The following is a 14,267-nucleotide window of genomic DNA, read 5'->3' on the forward strand; positions in this document are numbered from 1 at the left end:
GTTGCACTGTTCTGTAGATGGTGCTCCTTTAAAAGAGTCATATCTGGTGCCTCCCCAGCATGATTGGATAAGAGATGGCACCAGACTCCTCCCTGGGTTCGAGTATATTGACCTTATCAGGACGAGGATCAATGCCCTGCCTACTCAAGCCCGCACAGCTCGATAGGGTAGTGATGACTCCAACTGTAGGGCTGGCTGCCACTACAGTGAGACATTGTCTCATATAGCCCAGTGTTGCTTCCGCACCCATGGGGTGCGCGTGCGGAAGCATGACGCCGTTATCTCCATTCTGAACAACCGCTTTAAGAACAAAGGTTGGGTGACTGCAGTGGAACCACATTATAGGACCTCCACAGGTTTGCGTAAGCCAGACTTAGTGATTAAAAGAGATGGTGATGTTTGGGTAGTTGATGCCCAGATGGTTGGAACAGGGCGCCCACTAACCTATAGCCATAATAATAAAGTGAACTACTATAAAAATAACCAAGATCTAGTTAGTAAGATACGGGAAGAGCATGGGGCAACTCCGAGGTTACCAGCGCCACCACCACCATCTCTTTACATGGCGTATGGAGAGCAGATAGTTATAAGGACTTAAAACAGCTTGGGCTTACGCAGAAGGATATAAAAGTTCTTTCCTTGAGGGCCCTGCAGGGCACACTAGTGGCATGGCGTTGCCACCATAGAATGACTACAATGATAACTAGAACAGGCATAGGGTAAAACACTTGTAAAGGCTTAGGCCTATATAAAGTCTGGACATGATGTAAGGGTAGAACTGCCCATAACCAGTACATAGATTAATAAAAAAAATAAAAATAAATAACCAGTGGTGTACCCCAAGGATCAGTGCTTGGTCCACTGTTATTCAATCTGTGCATTAATGATATTGGGAAGGATTTGACAGGTAACATACAGCTATTTGCTGATTATGCAAAGATAGGTAGTGTAATTAGGAATGTTGATGATACGCAGTACTTGCAGAATGATTTGAATAGGCTGGACTTGTGGGCATGGGAAAATGGATGTCAGTTCAATGTCAGTAAATGTAATGTCATTAACTCCAGCATGATTAGATATCCAATGTCACAATATGTTGGTGTGATTATTCTAAAAGAAACTGATGAGGTTAGGGATCTTGGAATGTTAGTAGATAGGAATTTGAAATTCAGGGGGCCATGTAGCAAAGATTACAAATACAACTCAAAATATAATTGCATTGCTGAAATGAACTTTCGCATGTGAAGATAAGGTTGTCATTTTGCCTCTTTACAAGGACTTGTTAAGCCTCACTTGGACTATTGTGTGCAGGTCTGGTCTTCTGGTTTCTGTTGTGATTCTGATACAGTGAAGAGAGAGAGAGAGAGAGGGGGAGTGTACAAGGAGAGTATGAAAAATGATATCAGCATTGCAGAATACTGGTTATGAAGACAGACTCTGAATTTGTAAACTGCAGATACTAGCAAACAGGAGAAAGAGTGGAGGGGGTGATATGATTGAGACTTACAAACCTCTGAAAGGGATTTCAGTTGATGGAATTATTTATTTTATGGAGCAAATGACAAGATCCCTGGAAGCTCAGAATGAATGCCAGCAAGAAGGGGGTGATGGCTAGATTTTTCTCTCATAGAGCTAGCCTGGTTGGCTGCGTGGTTAGCGTATCCGCTCTCCAGCCAAGAGGCTGCAAGTTCGAATCCTGCATAGGCAAGGATGTTTGTGATTGTCTTCTCCCAATATGGACTGGGTCACCATGGGAGTAGTAGACCCACAACCTCCTGCAATGGGAGAGGCCTTGCAGTGGATAGAAAAGGCTGTTATTATTATTATTATATTATATTATTATTAGAGTGGTGTGTGTGATTCGAATGGATTGACACTGGATGTTGTGTGTGTGCAGGCAGTATGAATGAATTCAAGAACACGTATGTGGCCTCCTTCAATGAGTCCTGACTCCCTGGAGGTCTCTCTTAATAATACTAATAATTATTATTTGTTTTTGGTTAAGAAAATATTGACCATTTTTTATCTTACATTAGTTACTAAATGGTGCTTTTTAGAATTTTCTATTGTTTAATTGCTGTTTTCTATTCTTGTAATTTATTCTTAGTATGCTGACTCATGTTATTCAAATTTTGCAGCAAAAGTGACACCCATATCTTTAATCCAAAGCATTAACCTATTCAAATCTTCTTGTAACAAATCACATTAGAGTTCTCCTGACATCTCTTCTTAATTTAGCATAATCAGCAAAAAACTGAATATCTCCTTTCACACCCTGATCACTGATATATAAATTAAACATGGTCCAAGAATAGAACCCTGTCATACTCCATTCATCACTTTCCTTTTTTTGGGTCACTGCACTCCCATAAATAACTCACTAGATTATTAGATATCAAGAATATCACTAGATATCAAGAATAGTGATTGGAGCTTGCTCCACCTTAGACATGAGTTGCCTCAGCTTGCACTACCTTTAGGGTCAGTTGCTGCAGTATCCAGATATTTGCTTACGCTTGGAATCGCCGAACTTTATATAGTTTCTACTATATAAAGTTCGGCATGAAACTCTTTGAGTTTCTTATTCGGCTAAGCAACGATATGGGATGTAATATCCCTTAACTTAAACAACTCACTAGATGGTATCAATCAACCATCCCTGTAACCAAGCTACTAAATGATTATCCGTCTGATCTTGCTCAATTTCAACAGTAGTTTATCATGTGGTGTTTGATGAAATGCTTTAACAAAATCCAGATAAATCAATGTATAGTTCAATACATTCATCACCCAATTATAAGATGTAACAAAGATACTAAAGTTTGACCTTCCCTTAAAGATGGGGTAATATTCATGCTGCTCTCTCATCAATCGAGCTTTGTATTCTGTATCTAACCAGCCTCTCTGAACTCATTCACCAGCTATACACACTGACTTATAGACATTACTGACTTAGATTCTCTCGTATGTATCTGCATTATTTTTCCTTCTTTCCACTCTTCAGGGAATGTTCATGTTGCCAAGTCAAAGACATTTCCAGCTCTTTTGCTCATTTCTGTAATATACATAATTGGTTGCAGGTACCTGTTGATTCAACAAAGTAACTACTGGAATTTCCAGAGGTCTGATTCACAAAGAACTAAGATAAAGGATAAAAGAAATGGGATGCTCAAATACCAAGCAAGGGTCATCCTTGCAAACTGAGCATGAATGTAGTTAGCAAGGGTGTCAGGACTACATTATTTGCTTGGAGAGTGGTGAATGACAGAAATAAGTTGCCAGAGTCTGTTGTGGGTGCCATTACTGTGAATGAGTTCAAAGCAAAGTATAATAGATACTGCATGAATGTTGGATAGTGGTTGGGCATAATGTTTAAGGCCTCCCTCGATAAGTCTAAGGACTCCATAGAGTAGCCAATAATAATAATATCCTGTCCAGTCCTACAGCCTAATTAACATCAAGGTTACTTAATATTCTAAACACTTCATATTCTTGAAATGTCCATCTTCTTTCCACCTTCCTATTGTTATTCAATATCACTCCAATCACCTACATGAAATACACAAATGAAATACTCATTGAACATTTCTATTATATCTTCAGTAGATTTGACATGCATTCCATCTCCAGCAACTAAGGTCAGTCTTCCACATTTACTCTAATTTCTACTACAACATGACGGTGTAGAATTCTCTAAGATTTTGCTTTACTGCTTCAACCAATCTCCTTTAATGTACCAATTCCTCTTTCCTCACTGCACTCATCACCTTTCTAGCCTGTCCCTTATACTTTTGTCCTACTAACCTTAAGAGTACAATATGGCATTGCCATAAGTAATAACTAATTCTGGACCAAGCCCTAGGCACTGCTCATTTCTCTTTCTTTAAACTGATCAAGCCACTACAATCTGTCACTGTAATTTATCATATCTGCTACTCTGTAATTAATTCCACACACCTCTTATTACATGAGGCACACACACTTGTCTAGCCACTCTCCACATCAAAACCACCACAGGATCACTCTCTTCCCATTGGTGACATTGTGGTGACATCTATTATCATTAAGTCTGACATACATGTGTTGTGTGTTGCTTCAACTACTGCTGCATAAAGTAGCTGTCCCAAGTAGCTCAAGGAATTCAATCCCCCCCCTACTCATACAGTTCCTGCTTCCAGTTAATGCTTCTACAGTTAAAATCACCCTAATATTATTATCACCCTCTTGTCACACATGTCTGAATATTTCAGACATCATTTCCCTCTGGATTTTCTGGACTGTAGCAACATCCCAATAATATCCAAAATTTGTGCTTACCTCAACCTAACACCAAATGGTTCAAAGTCATTATCATCACTGCCTTCTTCAAGTTCCATATGGAGAGGCCACAGCTGTTCTGAAATCATCAGTAATAACACCCCATACCTCCTCTTTTATCTGTCTTTTCAAGTTTTTTTTTTTTTTTTTAATTTTTCAATTTTCTCATCCACAGTGCATATTATATATATTTGTGAATTATAATAACAATTTCATTTAGCACATACCTAGCATGCACACACTCAATGGTTCCTTTGTAACTGTGAACAAACTTGGGTGGTAGACAATCATCTGCAACTGCCCGAGCTATGAAATTTCCCAACACCTAAAATAGAACAATAAAAATGACTTGTTTTTTCCTGTTCATCATCAAACCTGCTAAAGAATTTTAGTAGTGAAGAATTTTAAGCTACCCTAACTGTTCATCATGATACTATTGCATGTTAAATCACCATCTGAATATACAATCAAAATACAAATGATACTATTAATTTGGCAGCCTAGTTAACCAAGTGGTTATGGTTAACATGCATATCTGCTTTCCAACTAACAGGCTGTGAGTTCAAATCTTGCTGTAAGCATGGATGTTTATAACTTTTTTTTTTTTAGGTTGGAGATGAATGTCATTGACCAGTACGAGACCACTGCCTCCATTTATTGGAGGTCTGAAGTGACTTGAAAAGATTTCATGTTTTGTCTCTAGATCAGGGTTTTCAGATTATGTGAGAAAATAAAATTATATATATATATACAGGGTGTTCGGGATAAATTTGACATATTTATAATTAATTATATTTTTCCGTAAGTTACATGTATTAACACACACTTCTCTTCATTTAAAAGTTTGGACCCTTCTTCATTCATATACAAGATGTCAGAAAGGATGGATAGCTGGAACCCACCTGAATCATGGAAGAGAATAACTTGTATCATGATGATTCGTGCCCGCCATCAAAATAAGGATATTACGACTGCTGCCCAATGCTCCCTGAATACAGTAAAAACAATCAGGCATGAACTAGAGACTTGCAATGGTGACTACGAGGATGTAGCAAGAAGAAAGATCCCTAGCAGACGATCTGATTGCGTTCGTACAGCAGAATTCCTCGCAAATCTGCAGGAACAGGTGTTGAAGAACCCTGGCATTGGAATTCGGGCTTTGTTCGTGGAGTTGCTAACTGTAGTCAAGCCCTGGATAACAAGGGTAGCCAATGGTAGGCCGTATGTATGGCAGCAGGATTCGGCCCCTTGCCACACCTCTGGGAAAAGTCAAAAATGGTTGTCTGAAAATTTCTACGACTTCACCAGTCCAAATGTTTGGCCTCCAAACTCCCCAGACCTTAACCCCATGGATTATTTTGTATGGGGCGCAGTTGAAAAAGACACCAATCGCACTTCCAGTAATACAAAAGCCCAGTTAATGGATAAAATTAAAACAGTTTTTGCGGCCCTTCCCAGGGAGACTGTAGCATCAGCTTGTTCGAGGTTCCGAAGCAGAATTGAAGCTGTGATCGATGCTAATGGTGGTTATTTTGAGTAAATCTTGTTGATAGTATTGTAATTAACTCTGCCTGTAATGTTTTTTTGTCAATTCATTAAATTTAATAGATACAAAGAAGATTTTCTTTTTCCTTACGAAACTGTCAAATTTATCCCGAACACCCTGTATATATATATATATAATAAAATAGAAAAAAATCCTTAGCCCACCCATGGTGCTAATGCAATACATGTTTACAACCTTTTGTGGGTGGAAGTCACATAAAATAATCTTACAGCAGAATTCAGAAAGAAAGCAATATAATATTATGGGCTAAAACTGAGGGGTAAGAAGAAACAAAAAGATGGTTCAGATCATATAAATGAAGCAATTAAAGTAGAAGTCAGAGAGAAATTAAAAAGTTTGGAGAGAATAGGAAGAGAATCCAAACTATGGGATGAAACAAAATGAATAGTAACAAAAGAAGCAAAGAAGACTAAGCAAAGCAACAAGAAAGAAAGATTGTAAATGGCTGTCAGAAGAAACTATTCAAATAGCAGAGGAAAGAAGAAAAGTGAAACTTCAGAGAAATAAAGAAAGGGTTAGACAACTGAGTGCAGATTTCCAGAGACAGGCTAGGAAAAATAAGGAAAAACATCTAAACAATAGATGCAAGGGAATTGAAAAAAGCAATATTACAGGCAGAACAAGAGATCTGTTTGGAAAGATAAATGAAGTGACTGAGTAGCTTATCCTTAGATTAGAGTTGTAAAGAGTAATTCAGGAAAATGTTTGTGGAATTATTGAAAAAGTGAAAAAGTGGAATTATTGAGAGCAGCTGGGGATGAAGTAGTGAATATATTAACTGAAATTTGTCAACAGGTTTGGAAGAAAATATACTGGGCTAGAGATTGCAAAATATCAGTATTCATCCTAATTCAAAAAAATAAATAAAATAATAAAATCCCAGAGATTGTGAGAATTATAGAACCACTACTTTTATTTCGCATGCAAATAAAGTTATGAAAGTAATCCAACAAAGGCTGAAGCCATATTATTGTTACTTTGTGACACCTCCAGGGAGTCCAAAGACTCATCAAGAGAGGGCACATACTCTACAACTCTCTGTCTCCACCCCTCAGCTCACCAACTGCACCAACGGCATCTGCTGCCCACTTCCACAGATCATCACAAATATCCATGCCCACGGTGGGATTCAAACCACAGCCTTTTGGCTAGAAAGCGGATATGCTAACCACTTGGCCAACCAGGCCGGCGAATATGCCACAAGAACAGGCAAGCTTTAGGATAGGTAGAGGAACTAGAGACCAGATAACAAACATGAGATGGATTGTGGAAAGAACAAGAGATTTTCAGAAAAAAGTATTCATCTGTTTTATTGATTATAAGAAAGCTTTTGATCATGTGAATCACAACAGACTGTGGACTGTAAAGAGATCAATGGTAATATCTGAACATCTAGTTCTCTCCAAGAAGCTTCAGTAAGAACAGTCTTTGGAGAAACAGACAGTGTTCGAGTGGACACAGGGGGTGTGGCAGGGTTGTATACTGTCACCCTATCTTTTTAATATTTATAGTGAATATACTATGAGAATGGCTAACTCAGACAAAGACCCAGCTGAAATTAAGATGGTGGCAGAAAAATAAATAATTTCAGATATGTAGATACAACCCTCATAGCAAAAACTAAGGAAAATCTGGAGTGGTCGATTCTATTGCTTAAGAGAGAAAGTAACAAAGCCAGGCTTAATTTAAACATCAGCAAAACAAAAGTGATGACTTCTGGCAATTTTGATGAATTTATAATAGAGGAATAGAGAGAGATAAAACAGAGATCCTTGAAAGTTATGATTTACTGGGGCCCAGAATAAGAAATGATGGTAAACGTGAAGATGAAATTAAAAGAAAATTGTCATTGAAAAAAAAAAACTATGTTAAACCTGACAAAAATTGTGAAAGATAGAAGTGCAAGTGAGGCCATGAAAGTTAGAATTGTCAAAGATGGTATTTCCTGTGGTGATGTAGGGATGTGAAAGCTGGATAACCTTTAATTAGTCGCATGGGTCTATTTAACCGCAGCCAGCATTCAAATGATGGATTTTTGTTGTGATTTTGAGTAGCCAAGTTTCTTGCTGCCCTTGCACCGAATCAGTCATGTGCCAGCCATCAGCACAATCAATTGTGGAGTAAGTAAGGAGTGATTTCTGATGTTCTGAACCCCATCCAATTAATTATGTAACAAAAAAGTGCGACTAATTAAGGGAAAAGGAAATGAATCGAATCGAAATGAATCAAATTGATTCATTTGAATTATGGGCATGGAGGAGACTATTAAGAATCCCATAGACTGCAAGAATGACTAATAAGAAGGTTTTAGAGAACATAAAGAGAGAATGCTCCTTGGAGGCAATGATTTCCAAACAGAAGTTGATGTAATGTCCACATTACATGCAAGTAGATGAATCATAATAAAAGGCAGTTATGTTAGGGGAAGACTGAGGGCATGAGAAGGAGAGGAAGGCCACAAAAGAGTTGGATGGACAACATTAAGGAATTTACTCACTTCAACTTGCAGTTGCTGAAAGAAAGGACAAGAGACAGAGTGGGAAGGAGAGCCTATGTTCACAAGAACATCAAGAGTCAAAAACAACTGGATGGTACACACCAACATATAATTCAGTCACAAAAAACAGTTAATGTTGTCTCACTCAAATTCAATCATTTACATATTGTTCATTAGTGAAGGGTCACAGGGTGGCACACATGAAAGAAGGTTGTAATGGAATGTGTCTATAATTTATGTTCACTTAATGTGTGTCTTTTTAAGTTTATTTCTATATATTATTATGGTACAGCTAATGGCATCAAATGAACAATGACCAAATGGCAGAGGCAAGCAAGATGTTACTGTTCAGGAAATTAAATATGAAAGATCCAGTAAGATGTGCACACTGTGTGTGTGTGGGGGGGGGGGGGCATGCAAAAAATGTATTCACTGTTGTAAACAATAAGCGAAAAGAGAAAAAGTGTTACATGAATGAGTGATAGCATGTGTTGAATGTTTATGAAAATGGATGAGAGATAAGAGTGTTGCAGGAAATGAAGAGAAAGAGAAAGAAACAGGTGAAGCAGAAAGAAGTATAAATGACAAAAGTGTAACAGTAGAAAGAAATATAACATGAAAGAGGAGAACAAAAAGATAGCTTTAATCAGTGAAACAGCAGACAGAGCCTTTTGTAGGATATAGTGTGAGCTAAAGTTTTGGGAGAAGCATCTAACAAAGTGAGCTATCAGGGAAGAGTAAGAAAGAAAAGATGAGAAAGTAAGAAGAGTACTAATAAAACTTCAAAAGCCACGATTGGTTTGTTCATGCATTGTCCTAATCATTGAATCAGGATTAGGACAGTGATCTTTGCACACAGGAAGTTGCAAAGTTAAACATATTATTGATGCTGTAAGATTTCAAAACAGAAATTAAAAAAAAAAAAAATTAATAATTTTGGCCAGAAAAAATAATTTAAAAGGTAAAAAATATGGAATGTGACAGGATAGGATAGAAAAGTTTCTGGAAGAAGTGAAAAAGAAAGAAGGGAGTAAAGTTTGTGTTTCTTGTTAAGATGTGATAGGAGTGAATAGACGGCTTTGAACAGATGTTGCAAATGAGTCAAGCTATAGGTGGAATGGTGCACAGTTTTTAGATGCTAAACTTAATACAAGGATGTAAGGAATTGATTTCAGCTAAAAGGGAAGGTAAGGAATCTCTGTTGTGAGGCCACACTGAAAAGATGTCGTCTATATATCTCACCCAAAAGGTTGGTTGAGGGAATATAGATGAAAACAAGACATCTTTTAGTGTTCCAAATAAAAGTTGGCTAAAGCAGGTGAAAGTGGACTTCCAAGGGCCGTTCCTTCCACTTGGTTGTAGAATTTGTTTTGACACAAGAAATATCCAGAGTGCATCACGAAATCTAATAATTTTACGATATCTTGTGGGAGGATGTCAGCAAGTAATTGTAAAGTCTCTTTGAGAGGTACATTAGTATATATAGATTCTACATCGAAGTTCGCCATAAGATCAGTAGGTTGTAATGAGATTTTTTTTTAATTTATTTAAGAAATTCAAAGAGTTTTTCATAAAAGAGTGTGATTTGCCTCACAACACAGATTCCTTAGCATCCTTTTTAGCCAAAATCAATTCCTTACATACTCATATTAAGTTTACCATGGAGATTGAAAAAGACAACAAATCATCCTTTTATAGACATCCTCCTCATCTGCTCACCTTCATGTATTCTGACAACAACAGTTTACAGAAAACCCACTTTTACTGGACATTACATTCTCAAACAATCTGCCCATCATCCTTATCAAAAAACAGGAATCATGAAATGTTTAATTTGACGAGCTAGAACTAATTGCTCAACTCCCCATGAATTACAGAAAGAACTTTCAACTATCAAACATCACATGAAATTAAATGGCTTCTCTGAAAAAACTACACAACACAACAACGATTCCTACAGTCCAATCCAGATTTCAGAAATTCCATGGATTTTAGAACCAATTTCAAAAATTCTGAAGAAATATGATTTAACAGCCATTTATATCCCTATTAACAAAATATCGACCTATTTCCCCTCTTCTACAGATAAACGCTCAACTATATCTCTGCCTGGTGTATATCAAGTTCTTTGTAACTGCAATCTGTCGTACTTTGGACAAACTGGACGCTCTATAGAAAAAAGAATACAAGAACATCAATCATACATTCTTCACAACAAATCTGATAAGTCTGGATTGGCACAGCACGGGATAGAGACAAACCACAACATTCTCTGGTCCAAGACTTGCCTTCTACACAGATGTCGCTATAAATTCGAACGACTATTCATAGAGAGTGCTAAGGCTTTACTTCAATGCCCTAACTTGAATCGAAATGACTATATATCCTTGTCAAAAATATGGGAAGTTTAATCCGGATGACACAATAAGTTTTTTTTTTTTTTTTTAAGACCTTTAATTCTTACATTAGTCTAATGTTATCTTTAATTGAATTTATAAATTAAGATTGTTATATAAAACTGTGAATTAATACCTATAATTTATTCATCACTCTGATGAAATTTACCTCTCTTTAATGCTTAGCAATGTAACATCATGTGGCTTGTTCTACTTTTGAATGATCAATTGTTTGTATTCCACCTTGTAAAAACTGTTCCTATCAAGCCACTGAGGATAGTCTGTTAGTTTCAGACTGAAATATTTGGTAAACATTAAAATATTCTTGTGTTAACATGTTTATAATTTTTAATTTAATGTCACAAGCATCTCTCAAGAATAGAATTCTGTACTTAACACTCCTTGCATTAACAACACATTCTGGTAATGCATTCCATTCAATGACAATTCTCCATGTAAAAAATCTACTCCTCACACCTTCTTCACCACACTTTCACATAACTTCCAGGAATGACCTCTGGTTCTTTCCCTCTCACCTTCTACTCTTTTTATAATTCCCTCTGGATTAATCTGATAAAATCCTCTCACTAACTTAAATGTCTCTATCATATCACCTCTCTTCCTCCTATCTACCAAACTCTGCAATCCACATCTCTTCAAACTTCTCTCCATAGCCAGCATTCCAAACTCATGATATTGTCTTAGTCACTCCTATCTGGACCCTCTCCAATATCTCCACATCACATTGAAAACCAGGTGACCAGATCTGAGCACAACAGTCCAAGTGTGGTCTGACTAGTGCCTTATACAGTGGCACAACCACTTCCTTATCCTTGCATGTTAGAGTACTTCTTACCATAGCAGCACTACAATGTGTAACTAGCAATATGCCCTCTAACTTCAGTCTACTGTCAACCATCACTCCCAAATTTCTAATTTCATCCACTTCCTGCAGTATGGCACCATTGATATAGTGCACAGCCTTATATTTCTGCACTCCAAAATGTGACACCTTGCACTTATTGTTATAAAAACTACAACCCCACTCTTTTGTCCAAGTAAAAAGTCTATTCAAATTTTCCTGAAGGGATTCAGTATCAACAGTGCTACTTATAATTCTGCCCAACTTTGCATCACCAACAAATAACTAAAGATCCCCAGGCAGGCACCTGATATATTGTTTATTAACAAGAACAGAACCCTGGGGCACACCACTGGTTACCCTTCTTTTTTGAGGCACTCCATCATACACATAATTTAAATTTCTGAGTGCCGCTCAGAAATTTAAATTGAAAAATCAGTCTTTCCTTTTTAAATTTACTATGGTGAACATGGCGGTTTTCTTCCAGGAGATCCTGTGAGTTGTGTCCAATACATGGTCTGCAAGGCCAGATTAACCAGAATTGTGATTGCAGGTTTGTGTTCATCTAGATGGATAGAGTCTGATCTACCTGTCTGTCTGAAGTAAGCCAACTTGCAGGAGCAGGATGCTTTATATACTCCAGGTACTGAGAGAGGAGGGAGCTGATCTTTGGTAGAACGAATAAGAGTGTTAAGGTATCATTTAAGGGAATATTGGTAAATAATACCTTAACACTCTTAAAAAATGTTTCCTCATTCTGATATCTTAGATATCTTTTTCCTTTGTCAAAGCTTACCAATATATCTGTATTATTTAAAGTTAAATTTTTAATCAAGGATTGAAAATCTAACTTTAAATAATAATTTTAAAATGATGATTCCATGATAAGAGAAGTACTTACTGAAAGACTGACAAAATCTTGTTTTCCTGGTGCAAACATTAATGATATCAATGAAGTTGTTGCAAAAAGGTAAGGAGAACGAATTGATAGTTTTGGCTGGTGCCAATGCCAGCCAAAGAGAGAGGTGAGAGATACTGTATGAGAAAGGACATGAAGAAATTATTGGAAGAAGCAAAAAAGAAGAATGAGAGGATCAAGACCAAGTCTGCTGTCATATTATGATAAAATTGAAGAGGAGGGCAATGACAGCAAATAAATCAATACACGGGTTGTGCAGACAAAATGACGTCAAGTTTGTGGCCTTATGGCCTGAATTTAACAAAAGGACTTATACAGGGCGTTTTAAAAAGGTGTATACAACTTTGCAGTTGAACAGAGAATAACTCATAAGATGTACAAAAATTGAGTGAGTATCATAATGTAGTGAAACAAAAATTTTTGGTCACAACTTTATTACCAAATGCCAACACTAGATGGCGTGACAAGTCACACCATTTGAAAATGGCGACTTTCAATAGTTCAGAGTGAACATGTTGTGTGTTTTGGTTTGAGAAAACCAAGTCTGCAAACAAGTTCAGAGGAATTTCTGCATGCAATATGGCAAAGAATCTCCTAGTAGGTACATGATCTGCAAGTGGCACAAGAATTTTGTGGAAACAGGCTGTTCTGTGCACCATTCAAGGTCAACAGGAAGGCCACATGCTGCCGATGCTGTTGAGAAAGAAGTTTACGAAAGTTTCCAGAGCAGCCCTGGAAAGTCAACCAGATGGACATCTCAAATTGGAATTCCATATGTGACTGTGTGGCATGTTTCACGACAGCATCTACATTTAAGGCCCTAAAAATTTACCCTCATACAACATTTGAAGAAAGACAATAAGAAGATATACGCCAGGATTTCTGTATGGAAATAATCAGTACGATAGAACAAAATTAGGACTTTTTGGACATGATCATTTTCAGTGATGAGTGCACTTTTCACGTAAGTGGGCAAGTAAACACTCACAACTGCATAATTTGGAGAAGAGAATATCCATATGCCATCATAGAACATGCTCACAGCATCCCAAAGGCTAACATTATGCACCATAAGCAAGAAGAAAGTCGGAGTCCACCATTATTGGTGGCATATATCTGGACATGCTACCCTAATACCACAATTAGATGACGATGACCACAATAAACGCTTACATTTTCTGCAAGATGGAGCACCTCCTCATTACCTGACAGATGTAAGGTCATACCTCGATACCCATTTTCCAGCCCAATGGATTGGTAGATGGGCACCTGTAGCATGGCCACTGCGTTCCCCCGACCTTACACCATTAGATTTTTTTTCTTCTGGGGCTTTGCAAAAGATTGAGTGTTTGTACCACCACTACCAGCTAATTTGGATAAGCTGCATTCCAGAATTACTGCTACCATTGCTGAAGTTATGCTAGACATGCGCTGCTGCATGCAGCAGGAAAATGATTACAGATAGGACGTCCGCAGAATTAGTGGAGGCAATCATATCAAACTTTAAATGTCTGTGTTGAAACTTCAAGTGTTATGCTACATTTGCACAGTAATAAAAATTGTTCACCTATCGCTATTTATCTTCTACTGTCATGTAAGACAGCCTATATAAAAATAGGATTTTTATATAGGCTGGCTTTTTTCAATTGAAGATGAATTAATTAATCTAATATGGGGATAGCAGGATTTTTTTTTTTCTCCCAGGAACT

General features: G+C 37.3%; 1 protein-coding gene across 2 annotated transcripts in view; it reads right to left on the reverse strand.

Annotated features, from left to right (window-relative positions):
* Positions 1-14,267, reverse strand: part of LOC150106800 (programmed cell death protein 4-like) — a 244,041-nt gene that overhangs the window by 119,676 nt on the left and 110,098 nt on the right. For both annotated transcript variants that reach the window (XM_090392713.1, XM_090392712.1), the window contains exon 5: positions 4,545-4,642. In XM_090392713.1, coding sequence (XP_090248839.1) covers positions 4,545-4,642 — 98 coding nt within the window. The remainder of the gene's footprint in view (positions 1-4,544; positions 4,643-14,267) is intronic.

The sequence above is a fragment of the Typopeltis vanoorti genome, chromosome 5 (assembly GCF_054136105.1).
Source record: "Typopeltis vanoorti isolate ZY-2024b chromosome 5, IOZ_Tvanoo_1.0, whole genome shotgun sequence".
NCBI lineage: Eukaryota > Metazoa > Arthropoda > Arachnida > Uropygi > Thelyphonidae > Typopeltis > Typopeltis vanoorti.